This window comes from Gopherus evgoodei, chromosome 3 (assembly GCF_007399415.2).
Source record: "Gopherus evgoodei ecotype Sinaloan lineage chromosome 3, rGopEvg1_v1.p, whole genome shotgun sequence".
Classification (NCBI taxonomy): Eukaryota; Metazoa; Chordata; order Testudines; family Testudinidae; genus Gopherus; species Gopherus evgoodei.
The window spans coordinates 45,680,312-45,704,513 of NC_044324.1; the positions used below are offsets into that span (position 1 = coordinate 45,680,312).

The 24,202-nt window shown below is 40.4% G+C and overlaps 1 protein-coding gene across 18 annotated transcripts in view; it reads left to right on the top strand.

Moving 5' to 3' along the window:
- MYT1L (myelin transcription factor 1 like) overlaps positions 1 to 2,418 on the top strand; it is a 383,510-nt gene extending 381,092 nt beyond the window's left edge. For all 18 annotated transcript variants that reach the window (XM_030555505.1, XM_030555502.1, XM_030555511.1 and 15 more), the window contains 2 exons: positions 282 to 425; positions 744 to 2,418. In XM_030555505.1, the coding sequence (XP_030411365.1) occupies positions 282 to 425; positions 744 to 884 (285 nt within the window). In that variant the 3' untranslated portion in view covers positions 885 to 2,418. The remainder of the gene's footprint in view (positions 1 to 281; positions 426 to 743) is intronic.
- Positions 2,419 to 24,202: the final 21,784 nt, after the last annotated feature.

Genomic DNA, 24,202 nt, shown 5'->3' on the forward strand with positions numbered 1-24,202 from the left:
ATATTAAATTGATACAAAGCCCGTATAATCAAATGTAAGGTAAATCACTACTTCCACCATAAAAAAAGACAAGCCGTTAAAATAAAGTCATATAATTTGCAGTTGTACATAGCAGAAAAAGCTCTTAAATTTATAAAAAAAATTATAAACAAGTGAAATCTTTTTATTTAAACAAAAAGGCCCTTTTTTGTTGTGATATTACTGTTATCACTCACTTCAAGAACGCATGCTTTATAACGGCTTGCCTTATATTACATTGTACACAAATTTATCCATTTTAGATTACCACAATGGAGAGCAACTTGAAGACGATAGAAGAGGAGAACAAAGTAATTGAACAGCAAAATGAGTCTCTTCTTCATGAACTGGCCAATTTAAGCCAGTCTTTAATTCATAGTCTAGCTAATATCCAGCTGCCACATATGGTAAGTGATTGAGAGCACAAGTTAAGGAATTTGGCGATCTTCAGTTCACCTCATACAGTAGATGTCGTTTTTATGTTTATGGTTCCTCAACCAGTTGGATATTTGTGGTAACAACACTGAAACCATAAAGATAAATTTAATTGCTAACAAAGGCACAGTGGGCCTGTTCCAATGTATCCTGTAAAATTAAGATCTAAATAGGCATTTTAAATATTATAAAAAATGGTGGCAATATAATATGATAGTATGTTATGCTTAAATGAATATACAATCAAGAAAATAAAAGTTGTATATGAACTACTATTTAATATCTCGTAGGAACCAATCAATGAACAAAATTTTGATGCTTACGTGACCACTTTGACGGACATGTATACAAATCAAGATCGTTATCAGAGTCCAGAAAATAAAGCCCTACTGGAAAATATAAAGCAGGCTGTGAGAGGAATTCAGGTCTGAACAGCTGCTATAGTGGTGAAAGTCTTGCTTAAAAAAAGGATGCCTCTTGTTTTTTGCTGCTGTAATTTACCAGAAAGTGTTATATATTTATTTCTGTTTGAAACAGTGTTATGCTTACAAGACTTCATAATGATTTTATGTCTTGCTTTAAAGATAGTAACTGCAGAATAGTTTTTTGAATACATTCACATTTTGTACGTTTTCATATAAGCTGACATAGTGTGATATGCCATGTAATGTTTATAGCTGCTAATGTATGCACATTTTTGGGGTATATATATTTCTGAAGAGGTAAGCTGATCGAAATAAATAGAGTGTAAATTCTTTTTAATGCTTTAGTGATTAAATGTTTTAGTATTTTGAACTGAAATGGACAAAAAAAACAGCTTTGAATGACAATGTTGCAGTCTGCAGCCACTTTTTAAACACTTTATCATTTTGCCTCATGTTGGAGGATTTTATGGGATTTAAGAAATACATTTTGTGTGCATATTGTTTCATAGCAAGAATTGGTTGCAAAAATGCTTTATTTTTGAACAATGCTTGAAAATATTATGTGACTTTTGTTTTCAGAGGATGGTGTGCGGTGGGGGCAATAAAATGAGGTTTTTTGAAATCCAAGAAAATGGCATGGATTAGATGTAAGATACAAAATGGGTAATTTATTGTAAGACAACATCAAGCCATGGAAACTTGACAGAAGATTCAAAGCAGCTTAAACAGCACTTTTTAATTAACTTCTAAGCATTACATGGTATGACTATGGGAACTTCCATTATGAAAGGAACTATATCAGAGGTGGACAACCTGAAGATTTCAGCTTTTATTTTCAAATAAACTTTGGCACCAACATTCTCGTATCTCTCCTGGACTGCTTAGTGCCCCTCTGAACTATGTCTTATAACAATGTAGTTCATCTTTCAGAAACTCTGTATTTTCAATTTAAGATGAAAGACAATATTTTAAAACTAATATTGCCTTTTTACATCTTTAATTTTGGGATAAAGACAAATGATTTGTGTCTACTGTAGTTACTGAACTGGATTCACTGCTAACTTTAGGAAGAATGCAGCTCAGTAAAGATTTTTTTCTTTTTGCTTTGCCAAGCATTTGATCCCATTTTTCATATTTTAATATTTATGTTCTGCATTTTGTTGGAGAACAATCATTACTGTGGCATTCATGTATGCTTTATATTTGTTCTACTATTATCTATTGCAAAAATGAATGCAATCAAATTTTAATGTAACTAAATATACTTCAGCACTTTTTTTGCTTTAAACTGGATCATTTTAAGATAAAACTTATTTGTACCTTCAAGATTTGATTGTTTTCTTCAAAATGACTGCACTATCTATATGCATAAGACCACTTTTTATTACAACATTTTTTCCCTTTTTAAGTAGTAATTTTGATGTGTTGTGTTTTACAGATGTTGAGTTTATTTAAAATTGATAGCATATCTTTTCCTTCCATGTCTTGATGTTATGCAGAAAGTACAAAAGTACTTTAAAATTTTGTTATGAAAAAGATGGGTTTTGTAAAAAATAAAATATTTTTAGCAGAACAGGACTTACAGGGTCATTGTCCCCACAATGTGCCAGTTGACTATTTGCACTTACCTTGCCCTATATATCCATACGGAGGTGTGCAATTTCTTGTGTCATTAGCCTTGTGACACTAAACCTGAACAAATTATAGTGGAAGCCATTATGGCCAATCCAGTAATATTGCTAAGGGAGACTACAGGGATCTCACAACAAATATTCTGATACAATATTCAACCTCGGTATATATATATATGTATAAATATATGTATATCCCAGCGGCACTTTATACTACTCACTGTACAAAAGCTTACAGTTTTCCATGAGGACTTTAATAACTAGCTGGGAAAAGATTATGTAATTACTTTGGGGGCTCTGCAGTCTTATCTGTACAGTGCCCTTTTTCTGTTGTGCTATTAGTTGTAGCTGCCATGCTCAGAATTGCCTTTTTGAGAGCTGAAGCAAGGTGCTTGTTGTTCACCTTCTGCCATATATATTGTACTTTTGCCCTAGCCTCCTTTTAGGGCTTTCATTGTTCATAATGGCATATGCATTTTTCCACTGCATTGTGTCTGCAGCTTCTTTGCCAATATAGTAATGCTTTCAGTAGAGTAATAGATAGTATCAGTTTTGGATTCTTATTGTTATCACCTATGTACAATGGAAAGGGATTTTAAGCACAAATCTGCTGCTCATCTAATGTTGGTACATAATATCAAATCAGAAGTTATCTGTGACTATTATATAGGGATCACAAAAGTGTCACATATTAGAATGCTGACCTTTCATATGAAATTATTGTGAGTCAGAGTTTATTTATTATAACTTATTGTTCATATTCATTTCTAAGTTAATTTAAGTAATCATTTATGAAGACAGAATTTTGTATAAACTATTTATTGTGCTCTCTGTGGAACTGAAGTTTGATTTATTTTTGTACTACACGGCATGGATTTGTTGACATTTTAATTTTGCTATAAATGTGTGGAATCACAAGTTGCTGTGATACTTCATTTTTAAATTGTGAACTTTGTACAAATTTTGTCATGCTGGATGTTAACACATCTTACTCTAAATAAATAAAAAAAAATGTGTTGCCACACTTGTAGCACAGTGGTTCTATGATCAATGACAACATTTTCACTTTACCAAATGTACTAGAAGCCATGATGAATAAATAATCAGCTACTATTTTTAGTGATGAACTTTGGCCCTTTATTCCTTAAATTCTCCATGCAGGATTTTCAGCTGCTCCTTTTAATTAATCATGCAGCTATTCAGTTTCATCCTTAACAGACATGTAAAGACAACCAAAGGTCACTGTTCCATTAGGGAGCTTCGCAATCATTTCAAAATTTCCTGCTAGTTATAGCACGAGAGGATATTAGTGCTATTTCTCAGTATGGGTAACTCAACTGTGGTATTGTCCTCAGTACGTTTAAAATTAAATGCGTTGCTCATTAGGGTTGACAAACTCAGAAGTGATATTTAACTGAAAACTATGTATCAGCCTAAGATGTAATAATTTTCAGTCTCATTTGATCTGCAGGAGGGCCCCAAATTGTTTTTAGAGTCAGTCAGCCTAACAGGGAAACTACAATTCTAGTCATAGTCTGCAAAAGAAACAATGAGTTATGGTAGTTGCTGTTGTGTGCAAATCAAACACCATCCTGCACCAGTCACCAACATAAGCAAGATCATTCCTGCAAAGGAGTTAACAATCAGTTTACATCTGATTAGCACTGTTGAACCACCTAATTAAAACATATTTTACTAGAAATAAACATAACTAATTACACAGGGAATTAGCAATATTAATTTATAGGCAGATTGCTTACTTCAACGTATGTGTGGGTTCCTGCACTGGGTTTGATTTATATCCTACAATACTTAGTATCCTCATCAATTAACTCTGTTATATTATCCCTCTATGCCATTGTTCTTAATTACATTTTTTAGAGATCATCCTAACTGACCAAGACAGGACCATAGCACATACTCTAGACTCTCCCTTTTCCTTTTGCTGGTTGACTGCTGAGAAAAAAAGAAGCCAAAGATGACTCAGGGCACTCTACACGTTGGAAAGTAAAAGTGAGAATGTATAAGTAAAAATGAGAACTCAGGTAAAGCAAACTGTATAATCAGTCAAGAGTAACAGAGCAACAAAAAGAAAAAGAAATTTAATTTTGTATATGGGCTAGAGAGAGAGAGGCAAAATTTAAATGAAGTTGATCTTAATTTTTAGGGTCACATGCAAAAGTTTATTCCTATTGAGTATCTCTAGTGTACCCAGAACCCATTCTGTTTTTTGCTGGGCGCATAATGAATGGCCTGTGACTATTACATAATATTATAGATAGCATCTCAGAGGGACTTCCACAACAGGACTTGATCCTGTTTTCTAAATGTGAAAAATAAAAGAAACAAACCAGAATCTCAAAGATTAATGAAAAAGGATGAGAAACACCAAAGAGCGTTCAAGTGACCAAAAGAGAAATTTTAAAACTTTAAAAACTGCTATAAAATTAATTCTAAATGAGTGAGTGTGATGGGTTCCCCAGGGTGCAATCTGGAAGTGGGGTATCCCTGAGCCCTCTGGCATACCAGCCTGGCCTCCCTTTCACAGTGTGATGCAGTGACGAGCTGCAATCCTCTCCAAGCTGCAATCCTATCCAGATCCTACACTTACACAGCCATCCACAAGCAGGGACACACCCAGCTGAGTTACATGAATGCTTCTTCTAGCTACTAATGAACTAACAATAGAGTGGCTCCAGCCAATTCCGCCAGCTCCCCAGCCTGGGACCCCAGAGCTATACTGTTTTGCTTTGGTCAGAAGCCGGACCAGTGTAAATTTGTTACTCAGTCCACCACTTCTACCAAGGAAAGTGGACGTGCACCAGCTTTTGTACACTGAGCATATTCCTCAAGCACCACAGTTTTAGGTAACATATAAAACAGATGTATTAACTACAGAAAGCTAGATTTTTAGTGATTATACGTAGTAAGCATACAGATCAAAGTTGGTTACCTAAGAAATAAAAAGTAAAATTGCAATCTATGTTCTATACACTACATGGAATTTGAATCAAGCAGTCTCTCACCCTGAGAGACAATACAAGCAGGTCACAGATCTTCCATACGCAGGCTGGAAATCCCCTCCAGCCTGGGACCACCTCTCCAGTTCAGTCTTTGTTCTCCAGAAGTGTTTCCAGGTGTGGAGTTATGGGGGAAGTGAGGACAAGCCGGGCTTCCCCTTTTTATACCTTTTCCACCTTGCTGGAAAGATTCTTTGCTGTGCTGTGAGTCAAGCAGTCTTCATCGTCTACATGCTATCTCTGAGAAGTTTCCATTGTATACAGTTCCTGGGGTAGGCCTTTGTAGTGTGGATTCCCTTTAATGGGCCATCATCAGTTTCTGGCTTCTCCATTGTTGTACCTGGAAGGCTGGTTGTGGGTGTTTCCAACTTCACACCATATTTCAGTAACACACACATAGCAAAACTGAATAACTTCCCATACAAGCCAACAGGCCTACTTTGTACAAAACATATCATAATCCTATCACCATGGTAATTATGGGGGTGCCAGGGTGTTGCTTTAGGGTACAGAGTGTCACACCTTTCCCCCCCCCCCCTTAGTTTACTGTAGGAGTGTTAGAGCTTGTCTACACTGGCACTTCACAGCGCTGCAACTTTCTCACTCCGGGGTGTGAAAAAACACCCCCCTGAGCACTGCAAGTTTCAGCGCTCTAAAGTGTCAGTGTAGACAATACACCAGCACTGGTAGTTAGTCCCCTCATGGAGTTGGGTTTTTTTACAGTGCTGGGAGAACTCGCATCCAGCGCTTTAATGTTGCTAGTGAAGACATATCCTTAGTCACTGATTAATGCCAAGGCAGTGGGCCCAAGGTCCTCTTTTCTGGACAGGGCATCCACTACCATCTTCTCTTTCCCTTTTATGTTTACAATCTCCCTGTCAAACTCTTGCAGGATCAGGCTCCAGCGTAATAGTTTGGAATTTGTGCCCTTAAGTTCCATTTAACCGTATTACGGGTGTGTGGTCTGTTAGAATCTTGAACTTCCTATTAAAGAGGTAAGGCTTCAGTTGCTTAACTGTCCATACCATGGCATAGCACTATTTTATGACAGAGTAACTTTGTTCAGTGGATGACAGCTTTTTATTCAGGAAAGCAATTGGATGTTTTTTGCAGCCCTCCCCGTTTGCATCAGTACAGCACCCAAGCCAATGTCAGATGCATCAGTACACAGTTCAAATATTTTAGCAAAGGCAGGATCCGCTAGCACAGGCTTTCCAGAGAAGAGTGCCTTTATCTTATCAAAATTTTTCTGGCATGCTTCTTACCAAACCACCTTATTGGGTTGGCGCTTTTTACACAAGTCTGTGAATGTCACTGAACCCACACACAAACCTTCCGTAGTAGTTTTCTAGGCCAATGAAATATAGGACCTGCCTTTTAATTTGGGGCACAGGCCAGTTGACAATGGCTTAAAGAGGGTCAGGGAATATTTGCCCCACATCAACCCAATGCCCTACATAAAGAACTTTGGCTGTTCCTATTCTGCACTTGGTGGGTTTTATGGTTAGACCAGCCTCTTTGAGCTTTCACAGCACAACCCTCAGATGCTTTGTATGGTCATCCCATGTGCTGCTGAACAGTGCTAATTCATCTGTGTATGCCCTTGCGAAGCTCTGTAAACCATTTAACACTTTGTTGACCAGTCTCTGGAAGGTTGCACCAGCATTGACCAAGCCAAATGGTAACACCCTGAATACATAGAGCCCTATGTCAGTGATAAACGTGGATTTTTTCTGTGCATCCTTCTCCAGGGATCTGTCAGTAACCTTGAGTTGAATCAAAAGTACTGAGATATTTGGACTGGCTCAATATATCCAGCATATCATCAATTTTCAGCATAGGGTACGCATCTGTTACCTGTAACAGCATTAAGTTTTCTATAGTCCTTTTTGGGGACCAATACCACAGGGGATGCCAAAGAGCTGTCAGATTCCTTAATCACTCCCAGGCCCAACCTATTGTGTATCTCTATATGAATTTACTCTTGCACTTGCCAGCGGCCCTGTAAGGAGATTGTGTCCCTTTTGTGAGGGTTTTATGGGTTAGTGAGTGTGTTCTTCCTGGCTTGTTGGAAAACACCCCCTGCATCCCTGCAACACTGATAACACCTTCCGTCTTTTGACTGGTGTTAACTCTTTGCAGATCCCAGTGCTTTCCAGAATTCAACCACCTTGGCATTCAGCCATCAAATCAATGAGTAGATGTGTCTCAGCTTCCCTTTCCAGACAACAGATCATGTTCACTACAACCCCCTGCTGCGATAGGCTTTAAGCCTCTTCACATGTACAAGCTGTGGGACAGCATCATCATGGGGCTTTTTAATTTGATATATGTCCTCATTTGCCATTTCTACTAACTCGAAGGACCTCTCCTAAGAGTTTGCGTCTTGAATTTTTTTACTGGGCTTACCAAATCTCCTATTTCAATTGTGCATTTACAACTATTTCTGTCATACCACATCTTTTCTTTGGCCTGACTGTCCCAGAGATTGGTTTGGACAATTTCCATCATATCTTTTAACTCTTTCCTGAACATACTCAGTTACTGATTCTTCCATTACCTCAGTATTCCCCTCCCATGAATCTTTAATGAGATCAAGGGGTCCCTTTACTTTTCTCCAGTATAAAAGATCAAATGGGAAAAACCCTGTGGACTTCTGCGGTACCTCCCTGTAAGTATACAACAGGAAAGGTAATAACTCGCTACAATTCTGGCCTCTTTTCTTAGTGTACATTCCCAGCATGGTCTTTAGGGCTCCATTGAACCTTTCCACTAAACCATTGACCTGTGGGCAATAGGGGGCAGTTTAAAGCTGTTTCACTCCACATAGCTTCCATCGCTCACACTGATGGAAGACATGCTATAACATAAAACAGAAGTTGCATCCAGATGGACTAAAAAAGTTTAAACGTAAGTTCAGGTCATTTTAGGAGGAACTAGACTGGAAGACAACAAAACTACTCTGAGGGGAGGAACTGTACTGACACAGCCCACCCCAGAGAGGAAGGGCCCTATTGGACTAGATCCGTAAGGTAACTGAGGCTGCAGGGAAGCCAAGAATGGCCTGCCCAGAGGACAGCCCCCGAATAACCCCATATGACACCAAAAGAATCTGTTATATAGTCTGTACTCTATCTGAGTCAAGACTGAGGGGAAAAACAACTGAGGAGAGTTGGCAGTTTTTCAAAAGGATGCTATTAAGGACCCAAAAGCAAGCTATTCCACTGGGTAGGAAAGATAGAAAATGTGGCAAAAGACCACCTTGGCTTAACCACGAGATCTTGCATGATCTAAAAAATAAAAAGGAGTCATATAAAAAATGGAAACTAGGTCAGATTACAAAGGATGAATATAGGCAAACAACACAGGAATGCGGGGCAAGATTAGAAAGGCAAAGGCACAAAATGAGCTCAAACTAGCTATGGGAATAAAGGGAAACAAGAAGACTTTTTATCAATACATTAGAAGCAAGAGAAAGACCAAGGACAGGGTAGGCCCACTGCTCAGTGAGGAGGGAGAAACAGTAACAGGAAACTTGGAAATGGCAGAGATGCTTAATGACTTCTTTGTTTCAGTCTTCACTTAGAAGTCTGAAGGAATGCCTAACATAGTGAATGCTTATGGGAAGGGGGTAGGTTTAGAAGATAAAATAAAAAAAGAACAAGTTAGAAATCACTTAGAAAAGTTAGATGCCTGCAAGTCACCAGGACCTGATGAAATGCATCCTAGAATACTCAAGGAGCTAATAGAGGAGGTGTCTGAATCTCTAGCCATTATCTTTGGAAAATCATGGGAGACGGGAGAGATTCCAGAAGACTGGAAAAGGGCAAATATGGTGCCCATCTATAAAAAGGAAAATAAAAACAACCCAGGAAACTACAGACCAGTTAGTTTAACTTCTGTGCCAGGGAAGATAATGGAGCAAGTAATTAAGGAAATCATCTGCAAACACTTGGAAGGTGGTAAGGTGATAGGGAATAACCAGCATGGATTTGTAAAGAACAAATTGTGTCAAACCAATCTGATAGCTTTCTTTGATAGGATAACGAGTCTTGTGGATAAGGGAGAAGCAGTGGATGTGGTATACCTAGACTTTAGTAAGGCATTTGATACGGTCTTGCATGATATTCTTATCGATAAACTAGGCAAATACAATTTAGATGGGGCTACTATAAGGTGGGTGCATAATTGGCTGGATCACCGTACTCAGAGAGTAGTTGTTAATGGTTCCCAATCCTGCTGGAAAGGTATAACAAGTGAGATTCCACAGGGGTCTGTTTTGGGACCGGCTCTGTTCAATATCTTCAGCATTGGCTTAGATGTTGGCATAGAAAGTACACTTATTAAGTTTGCAGATGATACCAAACTGGGAGGGATTGCAACTGCTTTGGAGGACAGGGTCATAATTCAAAATGATCTGGACAAATTGGAGAAATGGTCTGAGGTAAACCAGACGAAGTTTAATAAAGACAATGCAAAGTGCTCCACTTAGGAAGGAACAATCAGTTTCACACATACAGAATGGGAAGAGACTGTCTAGGAAGGAGTATGGCAGAAAGAGATCTAGGGGTCATGGTTGACCACAAGCTAAATATGAATCAACAATGTGATACTGTTGCAAAAAAAGCAAACGTGATTCTGGGATGCGTTAACAGGTGTGTTGTAAACAAGACAAGAGAAGTCATTCTTCCGCTCTACTCTGTGCTGGTTAGGCCTCAACTGGAGTATTGTGTCCAGTACTGGGCACCGCATTTCAAGAAAGTTGTGGAGAAATTGGAGAGGGTCCAGAGAAGAGCAACAAGAATGATTAAAGGTCTTGAGAACATGACCTATGAAGGAAGGCTGAAACAATTGGGTTTGTTTAGTTTGGAAAAGAGAAGACTGAGAGGGGACCTGATAGCAGTTTTCAGGTATCTAAAAGGGTGTCATCAGGAGGAGGGAGAAAACTTGTTCACCTTAGCCTCTAATGATAGAACAAGAAGCAATGGGCTTAAACTGCAACAAGAGAGATTTAGGTTGGACATCAGGAAAAAGTTCTTAACTGTCAGGGTGGCTAAACACTGGAATAAATTGCCCCTGGAGATATTTAAGAGTAGGTTAGATAAATGTCTATCCAGGATGGTCTAGACAGTATTTGGTCCTGCCATGAGGGCAAGGGACTGGACTCGATGACCTCTCAAGGTCCCTTCCAGTCCTAGAGTCTATGAATCTATGATTTCAAGGTTTGAAAAATTGTGGGTCCCAGGTTTGTAGTGATTTTCACCCATGATAGAAACCTGTATTGAAAAGAGGTTCACCTAAATACTGGGAATATTGCAAAGAGTAGTTTTAATGATTTTGTTTGCATCACTGCTGTCATAACATATTCCCAGATTTGGACCTTAGCATCCAAAATATGGGTGTTAGCTTGAAAACCTCCAAGCTTAGTTACCAGTTTGGACCTGGTAAAGCTGCCACCACCCAAAAAATTAGAGTGTTTTGGGGCACTCTGGTCCCCCCAACAACCTTCCCTGGGGACCCCAAGACCCAAATTCCTTGAGTCTCACAACAAAGGGGAATAAACCATTTCCCTTCCCCCTCCTCCTTCCAGGTGTTCCCTCCCTGGGTTCCTGGAGAGATACACAGAAGCAAGCTCCGTGAATCTAAACAGAGGGATTCCACCCTCCCTATTTCCAGTCCTGGAAATAGGTACCGAGAGAGAGAGCCAAGCTCCCCCCACCCCCCTCCTTCACCCAGAGGGAATGCAAAGTCAGGCTAGTAAATCTAACACACACAGGTTTCCCCCTGACTTCTTCCTCCCACCAATTCCCTGGTGAGCTACAGACTCAATTCCCTGGAGTTCCCCACTAAAGAAAAAACTCCAACAGGTCTTAAAAAGAAAGCTTTATATAAAAAGAAAGAAAAAATACATAAAAATGGTCTCTCTGCATTAAGGTGACAAATACAGGGTCAATTGCTTAAAAGAAATATGAATAAACAGCCTTATTCAAAAAGAATACAATTCAAAACACTCCAGCAACTACACACATATAAATACAAAAAAAAACCATATAAATCACTGTCCTTTCTGTACTTACAGCTGGGAAACAGAAGATTAGAAAGCAGGAGACAGAAATCCTCTCATAGCCGAGAGAGAGTACAGGCACAAGACAAGAACAAAGGACTCACACACAAACTTCCCTCCACCTAGATTTGAAAAAGTCTTGTTTCCTGATTGGTCCTCTGGTCAGGTGTTTCAGGTTACTCCTTTCCAGGTAAAAGAACATTAACCCTTAGCTATCTGTTTATGACAACTGCCCATCCTGGCTAATAGCCATTGATTGGCCTATGCTCTTTGAGTTTATCTAGTTCCTTTTTCAACCCTGTTATAGTCTTGGTCTTCACAACATTATCTGGCAAAGAGTTCCACAGGTTGACTGTGTGTTGTGTGAAGAAGTACTTCCTTCTGTTTGTTTTAAACCTGCTGCCTATTAACGTCATTTGGTGACGCCCTAGTTCTTGTGTTATGAGAAGGTGTAAATAACACTTCCTTATTTTCTTTCTCCACATCAGTCATGATTTTATAGACTTCTATCATACCCCCCTTAGTCATCTCTTCTCCAAGCTGAAAAGTCCCAGTCTTATTAATCTCTCCTCATATGGAAGCTGTTCTATACACCTAATCATTTTTGTTGACCTTTTCTGAACCTTTTCCAATTCCAATATATCTTTTTTGAGATGGAGCAACTACATATGCACATAGTATTCAATATTTGGGCATACCATGGATTTATACAGAGGCAATATGATATTTTCTGTCTTACTAGCTATCCCTTTCCTAATGATTCCCAACATTCTGTTTGCTTTTTTTTACTACTGCTGCACATTGGGATCTTTCCAGAGAACTATCCACAGTGACTCTAAGATCTCTTTCTTGACTGATAATAGCTTATTTAGACCCCATCATTTGATATGTATAGTTGGAATTATGTTTTCCAATGTGCATTACTTTGCATTTATCAACATTGAATTTCATCTGCCATTTTGTTTCCCAGTCACCCATTCCTGTGAGATCCCTTTGTAACTCTTCACAGTCTGCTTTGGACTTAACTGTCTTGAGTAGTTCTGTATCATCTGCAATTTTTCCACCTCACTGTTTACCGCCTTTTGTTTTTCCAGGTCATTTATGAATATGCTGAACAGTAATGGTCCCAGTACAGATCCTTAGGGGCACCACTATTTGCCTCTCTGAAAACTGACCATTAATTCCTACCATTTGCTTCCTATCTATTTTGCACTACTTCTCTTTTTCTATAAATTGTTTTACTATAATCTAAATAACAATTAATTATTAGTGTTATTCCGGGTGAACTGGTGTTTTACAAATGGAAGTCTTGTGATTAAGGCATTGGACAGGGATTCAGGAGACCGTATTTAAGTCCCAGTGCTGTCACAGACTTTTTGTTTGACCTTGAGCAAGTCACTGAACTCTATTGCTTCAGTTTCCCATCTGGTAAATGGGAATAATAATGTGTCCTTTGGCTGACTTGTCTATTTAAATTATCAGCTCTCCAGGACAGAGACTATTTCTTACTCTGTCTGTACACCGGATGGCACAATGTGGTTCCAATCTTGTTAAAGCCTCTAGCTGTTCCTGCAATATAAATAATAATATCTTGGATTGGTTTCAGGGTAAACATCCTTGCTCTACGCAGGGAGGAGACTCGGCCACTAATTCACAATTTTGGATTTATGCTGAGGCTAAGGAAAAGTGGTATGTAGGAAATCAGGAGCTCCCTTATTTGAACACTCCTTCCTCTGGGAATCTCCCTTTCACAGAGATTTTTTTGTTTTCACTTCCCATGGCAGGCCAGCTTTTCCCCTAAGTATGTGGGCTGGCTGCAGAGCAAGGATTTGTGGTTTGTCAAGGCTTGAACAACTTGCCAAGCTGCTGATACTTTCTCTTGGATCAGGGCCCAATATTTTCATTTTCATTCTATTTGTTGAATGTTCTTTTGCTAGTATAACACTTTAAATGCCCAGCAAGAGCAATTTTTTCTCTAGCAACATCTTCCTCTATAATTTAGCTACACAAGCCAATACAAATTACTGTGGATTCTAGCTGCAGTGATTTAGCCATACTAATAACATAGCATCAATAAAAAAAAACAGATAGGCTTTATAAAATGGCACACATGGTTTGAAACAGATATTTTATTTCAGTAAAATATCTGATATAAGCTTAGCTATTTCAGCTGCAACCAGCTCGGTCTTTAAATAGTACTTGGTGTGGGATACACACATTAATTTCCACATTAAAACCCATTATCCTATAAGCAACAATACTTTCAAATGTACTAGGTTGATTAGTTTCCTTTAGGTATGGCAGCAAGCCCCCAAACCAGACAGCCTGGCATCTTGCTGAGGTGATAAGCTTGAGTTGTTCTTTGGAGCAGGGGCTGTGTTTTTGCACATTTGTACAGAATCTAGCAAAGGAGTTTTTTAATAAAAATCTGACATATGGCTGTGGTGATTTAGGGTACTTGTGGCAATTAAAAGGTATCCTACCACATTTTTGAGGAACAACATACTCCTGTTTATTCTTGGACAGAAACACTTTAAGAAATCTACCAGAGGGGAGCAATTATTACTGGAGACCCATATTAAACTTGGAAAAGGATAATGACAGCTATTTGACATATTGACAAAGTGACCTTCCTTAACAGAAAGGAAGAAAGTATCTCAGATCCTAATGACAACCCTTTCTGGCCACCCACTAGGACTTCCGTGAGGGGAATCCAAGCCTCTGTGCTCCTGGATCCCAGAGATTCTTGAGCTCCTGGAGTCTGAACAGAGTCCAGCCACTTCCCTAATATCAGGGTCCCTAGGCACACTCTCAGGACACAGATCTTCTATCTCTATCCCCCTATGAGCGTTGGAACCTGCTGGACAGCTTCCTAGCTGCTGTGGGTGCAGCACTCATTCTTCAGACTCCCTGGTACTTAAATACACCCAAATACTCCCAGAACTCCGTCCAAAAGGTGTGAAGATTCTGGTTTACTCTCCCAGGGGTATGAAGTAATTATGAAGTAGTCAACACACACACACACACACACACACACACACACACTGTTTATAGGCTAAAACCTTTATGCTCTTTCTACTTAATCATGACTTAATTGGCATCATGGTAGCTTCGCGGGATAAGTCTCATGACTGGAATATTGCTATACAATGGTACAGCTTGTTCAGGAAGGATAGATAAAAAGTGAGATGCTGCATTATCCAAAAAGAACATATACTCTTGTTCTGAGATACAGAAGAAGGCAAGATGCAGACCAGCTGAAAGTCTCTGGGTAAAGATAAAAGGGATAAAAAAAATTGGGATGATGTCATGGTAAGGTCTACTATAGACAGGGCTGGCTCCAGGCACCAGCGCAGCAAGCTGGTGCTTGGGGCGGCCCTTGGAAGGGGTGGCACATCCGAGTCTTTGGCAGCAATTCGGTGGCGGGTCCCTCAGTCCCTCTCAGAGGGAAGGAGCGGCCTCCAAATTGCGCCAAAGAATGAAGCAGCATGATAGACCAGCCACCGATTGCAGCTTTTTTTTCCCCCCTCTTCGCCACTTGGGGCAGCAAAAAAGCTGAAGCCAGTCCTGACTATAGACCACCAAATCAGGAAGAGGAAGTGGCTGAGGCGTTTCTAGAATAAATAACAGAAATATCCAAAACACACGACCTGGGCAATAATGGGGGAGTTTAACTACCCTGACATCTGTTGGAAAAATACTATGGCAAAACCCAGAATTTCCAAGAAGTTATTGGAATGCATTAGAGACAACTTTTTATAAGAAAGTGGAGGAAGTAACCAGGACAGCCAGACTTGATTCTGACCCACAGGGAGCAATTCCTAGCCAATCAGAAGGTGGAAACAATTTGGATGAAAGTGATAATGAAATGATAGATTTCATGATTCTGAGGAAATGAAGGAGTGAGTGCAGCAGAATAAGGACAATAGATTTCTAAAAAGTGGACTTTAAGAAACTCAGAGAACGTGTAGGTAAGGTCCCATAGGAAGAAAATCTAAGTTAGAAAAGAGTTCAGGAGAGCTGGCAGTTTCTTGAGGAGACAATATTAAAGGCACAATTGCAAACTATCCCAACATGAAGGAAAGATAGAAAGAACAGTAAGAGGCCAATATGGCTCCATCAGAAACTTTTAAATTACCTGAAAATCAAAAGTGTATCCCACAAAAAGTATGAAACATGGATGTATTGCTAAGGAGGAGTACAAAACAATAACACAAGAATGTAGGCTAAGCCACAAAATGAGTAACACCTAACAAGGCACATAAAATGCAATAAAAAGAGGTTCTTTAAATGCATTAAGAGCAAGAGAAAGACAAAGAAAAGTATAGGAAAAGATGGGGAAGGAGAGCTATAGGTGATGACAGCTATAGCTGACATCAAAAAGGCTGAGGTATTTAATGTCTATTTTTCTTCAGTCTTTACTAAACAGGTTAATGGTGACTTAATAATATTAACAATATAGGGGAAGGAACACAAGCCAAAATAAGGGAAGAGTAGGTTAAAGAATATTTAAATAAGTTAGACGTATCCAAGTTGGCAGGGCCTGGTGAAATTCACCCTGGATACTTGAGGAACTAGGTGAAGCAATCTCAGAACCACTAGCAATTATTTTTAAAAACTCAAAAGTCCTAGAGCACTGGAGAAGAGGAAACATAGCACCTATCTTAAAAAAGGAAAACAAAGAAGACCCAAGGAATTATAGACCAATCAGCCTAATTTCAATACCTGTAAAGATGCTGAAACAAATTATTAAATAATCAATTTGTAAGCACCTAGGGGATAATAGGATGATAGCTAAAAGCCAACATGGGCTTGGAAAGAACAAATCCTGCCAGACCAACCTAATTTCCTTCTTTGACAGGGTTATTGGTTTAGTTGCTGGAAGAAGTGGGCATGATTTATCTTGATTTTAGTAAAGCTTTTGACACTGTCGCACATGACATTCTCATAAGCAAACTAGGGAAATGTGGTCTAGATATTACTGTAAGGTGGATGCATAACTGGTTGAAAGACTGTATGAGAAGAATAGTTATCAATGGTCCATCATCAAAGTGGGAGGACATATCTAGAGGGGTCCTGCTAGGATCAGTCCTGGTTCTGGTTCTGTTCAATATTTTCATTAATGATTTGGATAATAGAGTGGAGAGAATGCTCATAAAATCTGAAGATGACACAAAACTGGGAAGGGATTGCTAGCTTGTTGGAAGACAGGATTATAATTCAAGACAACCCTGACAAATTGGAGACTTAGTCTGAAGTCAACAAGATGAAAATCAATAATGACAAGTGCAAAGTACTTCACTTACGAAGGAAAAATTAAATGTATAACTGCAAAATGGGGAATAACTGGCGAGGTGGTAATACTGATGAAAAGGATCTGGTGATTATAGTGGATCACAGATTGAATATGAGACAAGAGTATGATGCAGTTGTGACAAAAGGCTAATATTCTGTAGTGTATTAACAGGAGTGTTATATGTAAGACATGGGATGTAATCGTCCCACACTACGTATGACTGGTGAGGCCTCATCTGGAGTACTGTGTCCAATTCTGGGCGCCACATTTTAGGAAAGATGTGAATAAATTGGAGAGAGTCCAGAGAAGAGCAACAAAAATGATAAAAGGTTTAGAAAAGCTTACTTATGAGTAAAGGCTGAAAAAAAACTGGTCACACTTAGTCTTGAGAAAAGAGGACTGAGGCATGGGGACCTGATAAGTCTTCAAATATGTTATGAGCTTTTGTAAAGAGGATGGTGATCAATGATTCTCCATGTCCACTGAAGCTAGGTCAAGAAATAATCTGAAGCAAGGGAGATTCAGGTTAAATATTAACTTTCTAACTATAAGGATTGTTAGACACTGGAATAGGCTTCCAAGAGAGGTTATGGAATCCCTGTCACTTGAGGTTAGACAAAGAACAAGAACAGATTAGAAAAAGTCCTTTCAGGGATGGTCTATGTTTACTTGGTCTTACCTCAGCACATGGACATGGACTACATGCTTTCCTGAAGTTCTTTCCAGCTCTGGATAACTACAATTCTATTATTCTGTGTTAAGCATAGGAGAGTAGAGATCATAAAAAATAATGAACATCTGAAACCTGCAAATGTCCCTCACTTTCTAACCATCCTTCCCTTGTGGATCCTTGAGGCAAACCCATCTGGCTCCAAGAAGGCTGGCAGTGTCCTCTGCCTCATTCAGGCTGTTACATGTTGAATGCCTTTTCTCTCATGGATTGGATAATATGCCTCCCTGCTGGTTCTTGGAGTACCCAGGACTGTTCATTACCTTCATTACCCCTGCCTCCACAGTGAAGGAGTCTTGCTTGTGCTTAGCTGGGTGTCAGCTCCTCAACACCACCAGCTTAAAGTGCTATTTAAGCACTTTCCTCTGGGCTATGCCAGCCATTATTTTGCCTTGCAGGTTTAGAATATGTGCACTGAGTCCCTCTGAAGCATTCCACTGTGATATCCAGCCCTTGACACTGGCTATTCACAGATTTACGAAATCAGCTGTTCCTAAAGGAACAGCACACACCAGCTTGTATGATTCATCTCAAGGTTATCACTTTGCTTAATAGATACCATAGTGGTGAGATATATTTATAGTGAAAACAATAATATGGTTATTATCAAAGATTCAAGTGACAGTGAGTAAGAATATTGGAAACAAAAGATTACATATAAAACAAATCATAACACTATGTAGAGACTGAACTTAGCTATCAGGTTAACCTCTTGTTTAGAGAAGTTGATCTCACCCAAAGTCTTTTGCAGCTATTCAACCAAGGTTGGCTGTGATCTCATTTTCATTAAGGTAAATGCCCTGCCCATTTACAACCTAGGTGTAGGATGAGGTGGTGTCTTCTTTGCCTTTTACTTATATCCCCAAAGTTCAGTGTCTGTACTCAGAGACAGAATAACCACCTGTGGCTTGTTTTTTCCAGTGTGGCTGCTTCCCTGTTGACTTCAGACCTCTTCATTGACTTTGCATGTAAATGGGTAGCCATTGTGTTAGCATACAAACCTTAATTTACATCTTGACAGGTAGGTGACTAAACATGCGTCATCTGACAGAAAACCTCTTTTTTCATCTCTGCAGATAACTAACACGTTGATATAGACTTTAACAAAATATTTTTGACATATATACATAACTCCTTACTAGGGCCCATCTCTACCATTTTTGCTGCCCCAATCAAAAAAACAATAAAAAATAAGCCAATTGGACTGCCGCCCAAATTGCCGAAGCAAAAAAAAAAAGCCGCCCAGACTCTGCTACCCCAAGAATGGACAGAATGCTACCCTACCAGAATGCCACTGGTGCCTGGAGCCGGCACTGCTCCTTACACACTGCTCCTTACAAAATATACAGACATTCCACAACAAATTTAATTTAAGACCTCACATGACATTCTTTGGTGAACCAGAATGTACATACCAGAATCAGGCCATTTCTGTAACCCCCTTGGCAGTTGGCCTTAAGGGGTTCTTGCATCACAACCAGCTTGTGTTCTTTTAAAACTTTCATCCCCCTGTGTCAGGTGACAAACCCTTGCCAGCTTCCTTGCAGGAGCACAGGCACCTGTCAGGTATCTTTGTTGCCAATACAAGCTCTGACCAGGCCAAACCAATTCTTCTGAACAGAGACCAGTCTTTTGTCTAGAGTAAATAGATTTCCAGTGACTGGGTACTTAAGAGTCAGTTACCCTCTTTTATTCTTTTGCACCAGTCATTGGCATTTTCAACCCAACATGGAAGCAAATGTATATAGAGAGGGCAAAAGCATGCACGTTCAAAATGGAGTTTTCAGCTGACACAGACACATAGGTTTCAGAATCTCACACAGCATTAATGAATTGTACAGACATATTCCCAATTCATCACAGAAGGATATATAAATTCAAGAGTCCACAGAGACAATGCCCTGAGTCAATCCTCCTTGGCTAGAGGATGTCAAAGGATATTGAATGTATATGGTCAGAGGGACTGACTAACTTGAACTTGGAGAAGTGTGCACTATTTCATAAAGTCAAAAGCCATTCTGGCTATTTGGGAAAAGGCTTGCCAATTGACAGCCATGAATTTTAATAACTAATCAGCAGGGGCTGGGTGGTTCTGTGAGTTCAGCAGATTTGTTAACATGCCATATTGAAATACCAGGCTCAGGGCTGGTGCAACCATTTAGGCGACCTAGGCGGTTGCCTAGGGTGCTGGGATTTGGGGGGCACCATTTTCTCTGGCAGCAACCATGGCGGCCGGATCTTCAGCCACCCTGGTCGCCGCTGGCGTTTAGGCGGAGGGAGCTGGGGCAGGGGAGCACGGGGAGGGCTGCCTGCAGCAAGTAAGGGGGGGTGGAATGCAGGGGAACTCCCTGCCCCAGCTCACCCCTGCCCCACCTCGTCCCCGAGCACGCTGTGGCTGCTTCACTTCTCCCGCCTCCCAGGATTGCGGTGCCTAAGCTGATTGGTGCCGCAAGCCTGGGAGGCGGGAGAACTGAAGCAGTGATGGCGTGCTCGAGGTGCTCGTGCGTGGAGCAGGGGTGCCTCAGGGCGGAGGGTGGGGGATGAGGAGCTGCCATAGGGGGGAGCGCCTCAGGGCAGAGGGAGGTAGCTGCTGCAGGGGGACAGGGGGGCACCTCAGGGCGCAAGGTTGAAGTTTCGCCTAGGGAGCGAAACATCCTTGCATCGGCCCTGACCAGGACTGTTCTCTTTGCATGTGTGGTAGAGATTAAGGCCCAATTTTGTGCTGTTGAAGTCAAGGGGAGCTTTGCTTTTGACTTTAGTAGATAAAAGTTCAGACTCTATATGTGTTTCAGCATTTAGAATTTTGTATTAGGAAGATCACAATGTAATCATTTATATTTATTATATTAAATATTTATTTTCTAATGCATCTTTCCACCAGTATTTTTTAGATGTACCTAGTAAGTATTGTTTTTTTGATCCAATCTGCTTATAAACAGTAATCTGGGGCTTGATTCTGTGTCTATTGAAGTCCATGGTAAAGTTACCATAGACTTCATTGGGGGCAGGAACAGGCACCTGGAGAGAAATATCTTAATTTCCTAGGTATTAGGTCTTAAAAGACAATAATCTGTAACTTCCCCGATACAAAAGAATGCAAAGATGGACTGGTGGCCTGCTGACAAGAACCAAAATTGAGCTATATCCTATATATTTGAAATCTTATGGAAATACAGAATGAAAATAAGTTATACGAGTCCTAAACAAATACATTTTTATTAATGCAGCAAATAAAAATCTGTAAACTGGTAAGAGATAAAACCAGCAAGTGGCACTATTTGACAACAATCAAGAGGTATGCAGAAACTATGAGAAAGGAAAAATCTTTTTAAATAGTGTAAAACTGCAAGGTAAGCATTTTGCAAGCATTCAGGAAGAAATGTTCTTTCATTGCCAGCAACGAATAGGAATCTCACTAGTTTCTGGTCCAAATTTCAGTCGGAAAATAGAGAGCAGGAGGCAAATTCATGGCTGTTTATATTGTTGCCCCTTTTTGACCTAAGTGGCCAGTCAAAGTTAGGGACCCCAGCACAATGCTCTGGGCGGCAGGGCTGTGAGCTCCTAGGGCAGGAGGAGTTGTGGGAATCTCCATCTCTGGAGATATTTAAGAGTAGGTTAGATAAATGTCTATCAGGGATGGTCTAGACAGTATTTGGTCCTGCCATGAGGGCAGGGGACTGGACTTGATGACCTCTCGAGGTCCCTTCCAGTCCTAGAGTCTATGAGTCTATGAGCTGCGGAGCCTGGCCTGACGGCGCTACAGCTGGGCATGCCGCCGCCACCGCCAGCCACTGGTGTTCCAGGCAGTGCAGTAAGGGGGCAGGAAGCGGGGGTGGGGGGTAGGATAGAGGGCAGGAGAGTTCGGGAGGGTGGTCAGGGAGCAGGGGTATGGATAGGGGGCGGGGTGGTCAGGGGAGGAACAGGGGGTTGAATGAGGGTAGGGGTACCGAGGGAGGGGCAGTCAGAAAGGATGGGGGGGTTGGATGGATGGCAGGGGAAGTCAGGGGCAGGGGTTCTGGGGGCAGTCAGAGGAAAAGGAGAAGGGGTGGTTGGATGGATCCCAGAGGGGCCATAAGGGATCAGGGGGTTTGGATGGGGCAGGAGTCCCGGGGCGGTAGATAGGAGGTGGGGGCAAGGCCACAACCCCCTCCCCTAACTGGCCCTCCATACAATTTAAGAAACTAGATGCGGCCCTCAGGCCACAACATTTGCCCATCCCTGCTCTAAAATTATAGGGTTTTATTATTATAATTATAATATTTCCAAAATGACCCTCTACAAGGAAAGAAGAGTCTTTGGATCTGATCTTGTTTTCACTGAAGTCAATGGCAAAATTCTTATTGATTTCAGTGGGAGTAGATTGGACTAAAGATTTCTGAAGCCATACTGCATAGGCTTGTTATTCTATTGCATTCAAAAAACCATGATAAAAGAATCCTAAATTTAGCCAAGCACTGTATAAGGAGCCTAGATTCCTAATCCAGGGTTTGTGAATCCCAGCGTTGTTCCAGTGATTTTCTAATTGTCTAAAAGCTAGGTGTTGCAGTCCTGAGTGAGGGAACCACCTTGTGATTGAGGAATTATTTTGGGGTAGTTCTATGGCCTGTGTTATACAGGAGGTAAGGGTAGATGATCACAGTGGTCTCTTCTGACCTTAGAATCTATGAAGATAAAAAGGGAATTCGAAGGCCACAAAAGCCGGCATACTAGACAGGGAGCTAAGTTAGCCACTTGGAGCTACTGTCTAGAGGGGTATGTTCTAAACCCCCTCCCCTCTCACAGAGTTAGGCATCTGCCTCATGCTACACAAAGTGGCATTGGTGGTGGTGCCAACCTTATAGTTTTAGCTCAGTGGTTAGACACTCACCTGGAAAGTGGGAGATCCAGGTTCCATTCTACCACGCTGCCTGAGAAGGAGAAAAGATTTAAATAGAGGTCTCCCACCTTTCAGATGAGTACTCTAACCACTAAGCAATGAGATATTCTGATGTGGGACTCCCTCAATCTCTCCTGTTGAAACTGTTCCACTTTGGATAAATACTAAAAGAGTATAAAAAGGTTAGTATACTGCAGAATAAGTCCTTTAGGAAGGCAGGAGCCAATTTCTTGCATTGGCAGGATTTTGACAGCTCCCCTTGGATACTGAGAGCTGCAAGATCTACACTTTCAACACACCAGTTAGCAGATACTGATTTCTAAGACTGTCTTTCGGAATATGTTTGGCTCCAGAAGTATTTCACCATATAATCAGACAAAGGCTGGAGGTTCTAGCAGGCATGAAAGTTTACACTGTTGACATAATAATCTGGAATGACACCATCACTGAACATCAGGAATTAAAGGGAGTACTGAAAAGTGTGAGAGATACCTTAAACTGAATAAGGCCAATGTCAATTTCGAAGAATAGACGTAAATACTTGAGAGAGATACTAATCTCAAAGTCAATCTTTCCGAATGAATCAAAGATTCAGGCAATACTGAACATGCCAAGATCTGAGTCCTATTGAATAATGAAGAGGACAGGTCACTGGTTCAGAGCAATCTCGATTGCTTGATAAACTAAGTGCAAGCAAACAATATGCATTTTAATATATCTAAATGCAAATGTATACATCTAGGAACAAAGAATATAGGCCATACTTACAGTATCGGAAACTTTGTCCTGGGAGCAGTGATTCCGAAAAAGATTTGGGGGTGGGGGTGGCTAATTAGCACAACATGAACTCCCAGTGTGATGCTATGGCCAAAAGAGCTAATGCAATCCTGGCATGCATAAACAAGGGAATCTCAAGTAGAAGAAGAAAGGTTCTTCTACCTCTCTATTTGGCACTGGTACAACCACTACTGGAATACTGAGTCCAGTTCTGGTGCCCACAATTTAAGAGCATGTTGTTAAACTGGAGAGAGTTCAAAGAAGAGCCACAAGAATAAATAAAGGATTAGAAAACATGCCTTATAGTGACTGACTCACGGAGCTCAATCTAGCTAGTTTAACAAGCAGCAGGTTAAGGGGTGACTTGATTACAGTCTATAAGTGTCATAGTATCTTTCCCCAATCTGAACCTTAGAGTCCAAAAGTTGGGGTACCAGCATGAATTCCTCTAAGCTTAATTACCTGCTTAGATCTGATAAGCTGCCACCAATCAGGAATTCTAGTGCCTGATACACTCTGGTCCCCCCAAAACCTTCCCTGGGGACCCCCAAGATTCAGACCCCCTTAACTATCTGTTTATGACAATAAGAACTGTGGGGAACAAATCATTAATATGGGCACTTCAGTCTAGCAGAGAAAGGTATAATACAATCCACTGGCTGGAAGTTGAAGTGAGACCAATTCAGACTTGAAATAAGGCATAATTTTTAATTGTGAGCACATATAGCCTTTGGAACAACTTACCAAGCTAGCTAGTGGCAATTTTTAAATTAAGATTGCAAGATTGTTCTTCTGAAAGCTATGATCTAGAAAATATTTTGGGGGAGTTCTATGACCTGTTTTATACAGGAGGTCAGGCTAGATGATCACAATAGACCCTTCTGGCTTTGGAATCTATGACGATAAAAAGGGAATTCAGAGGCTACTATG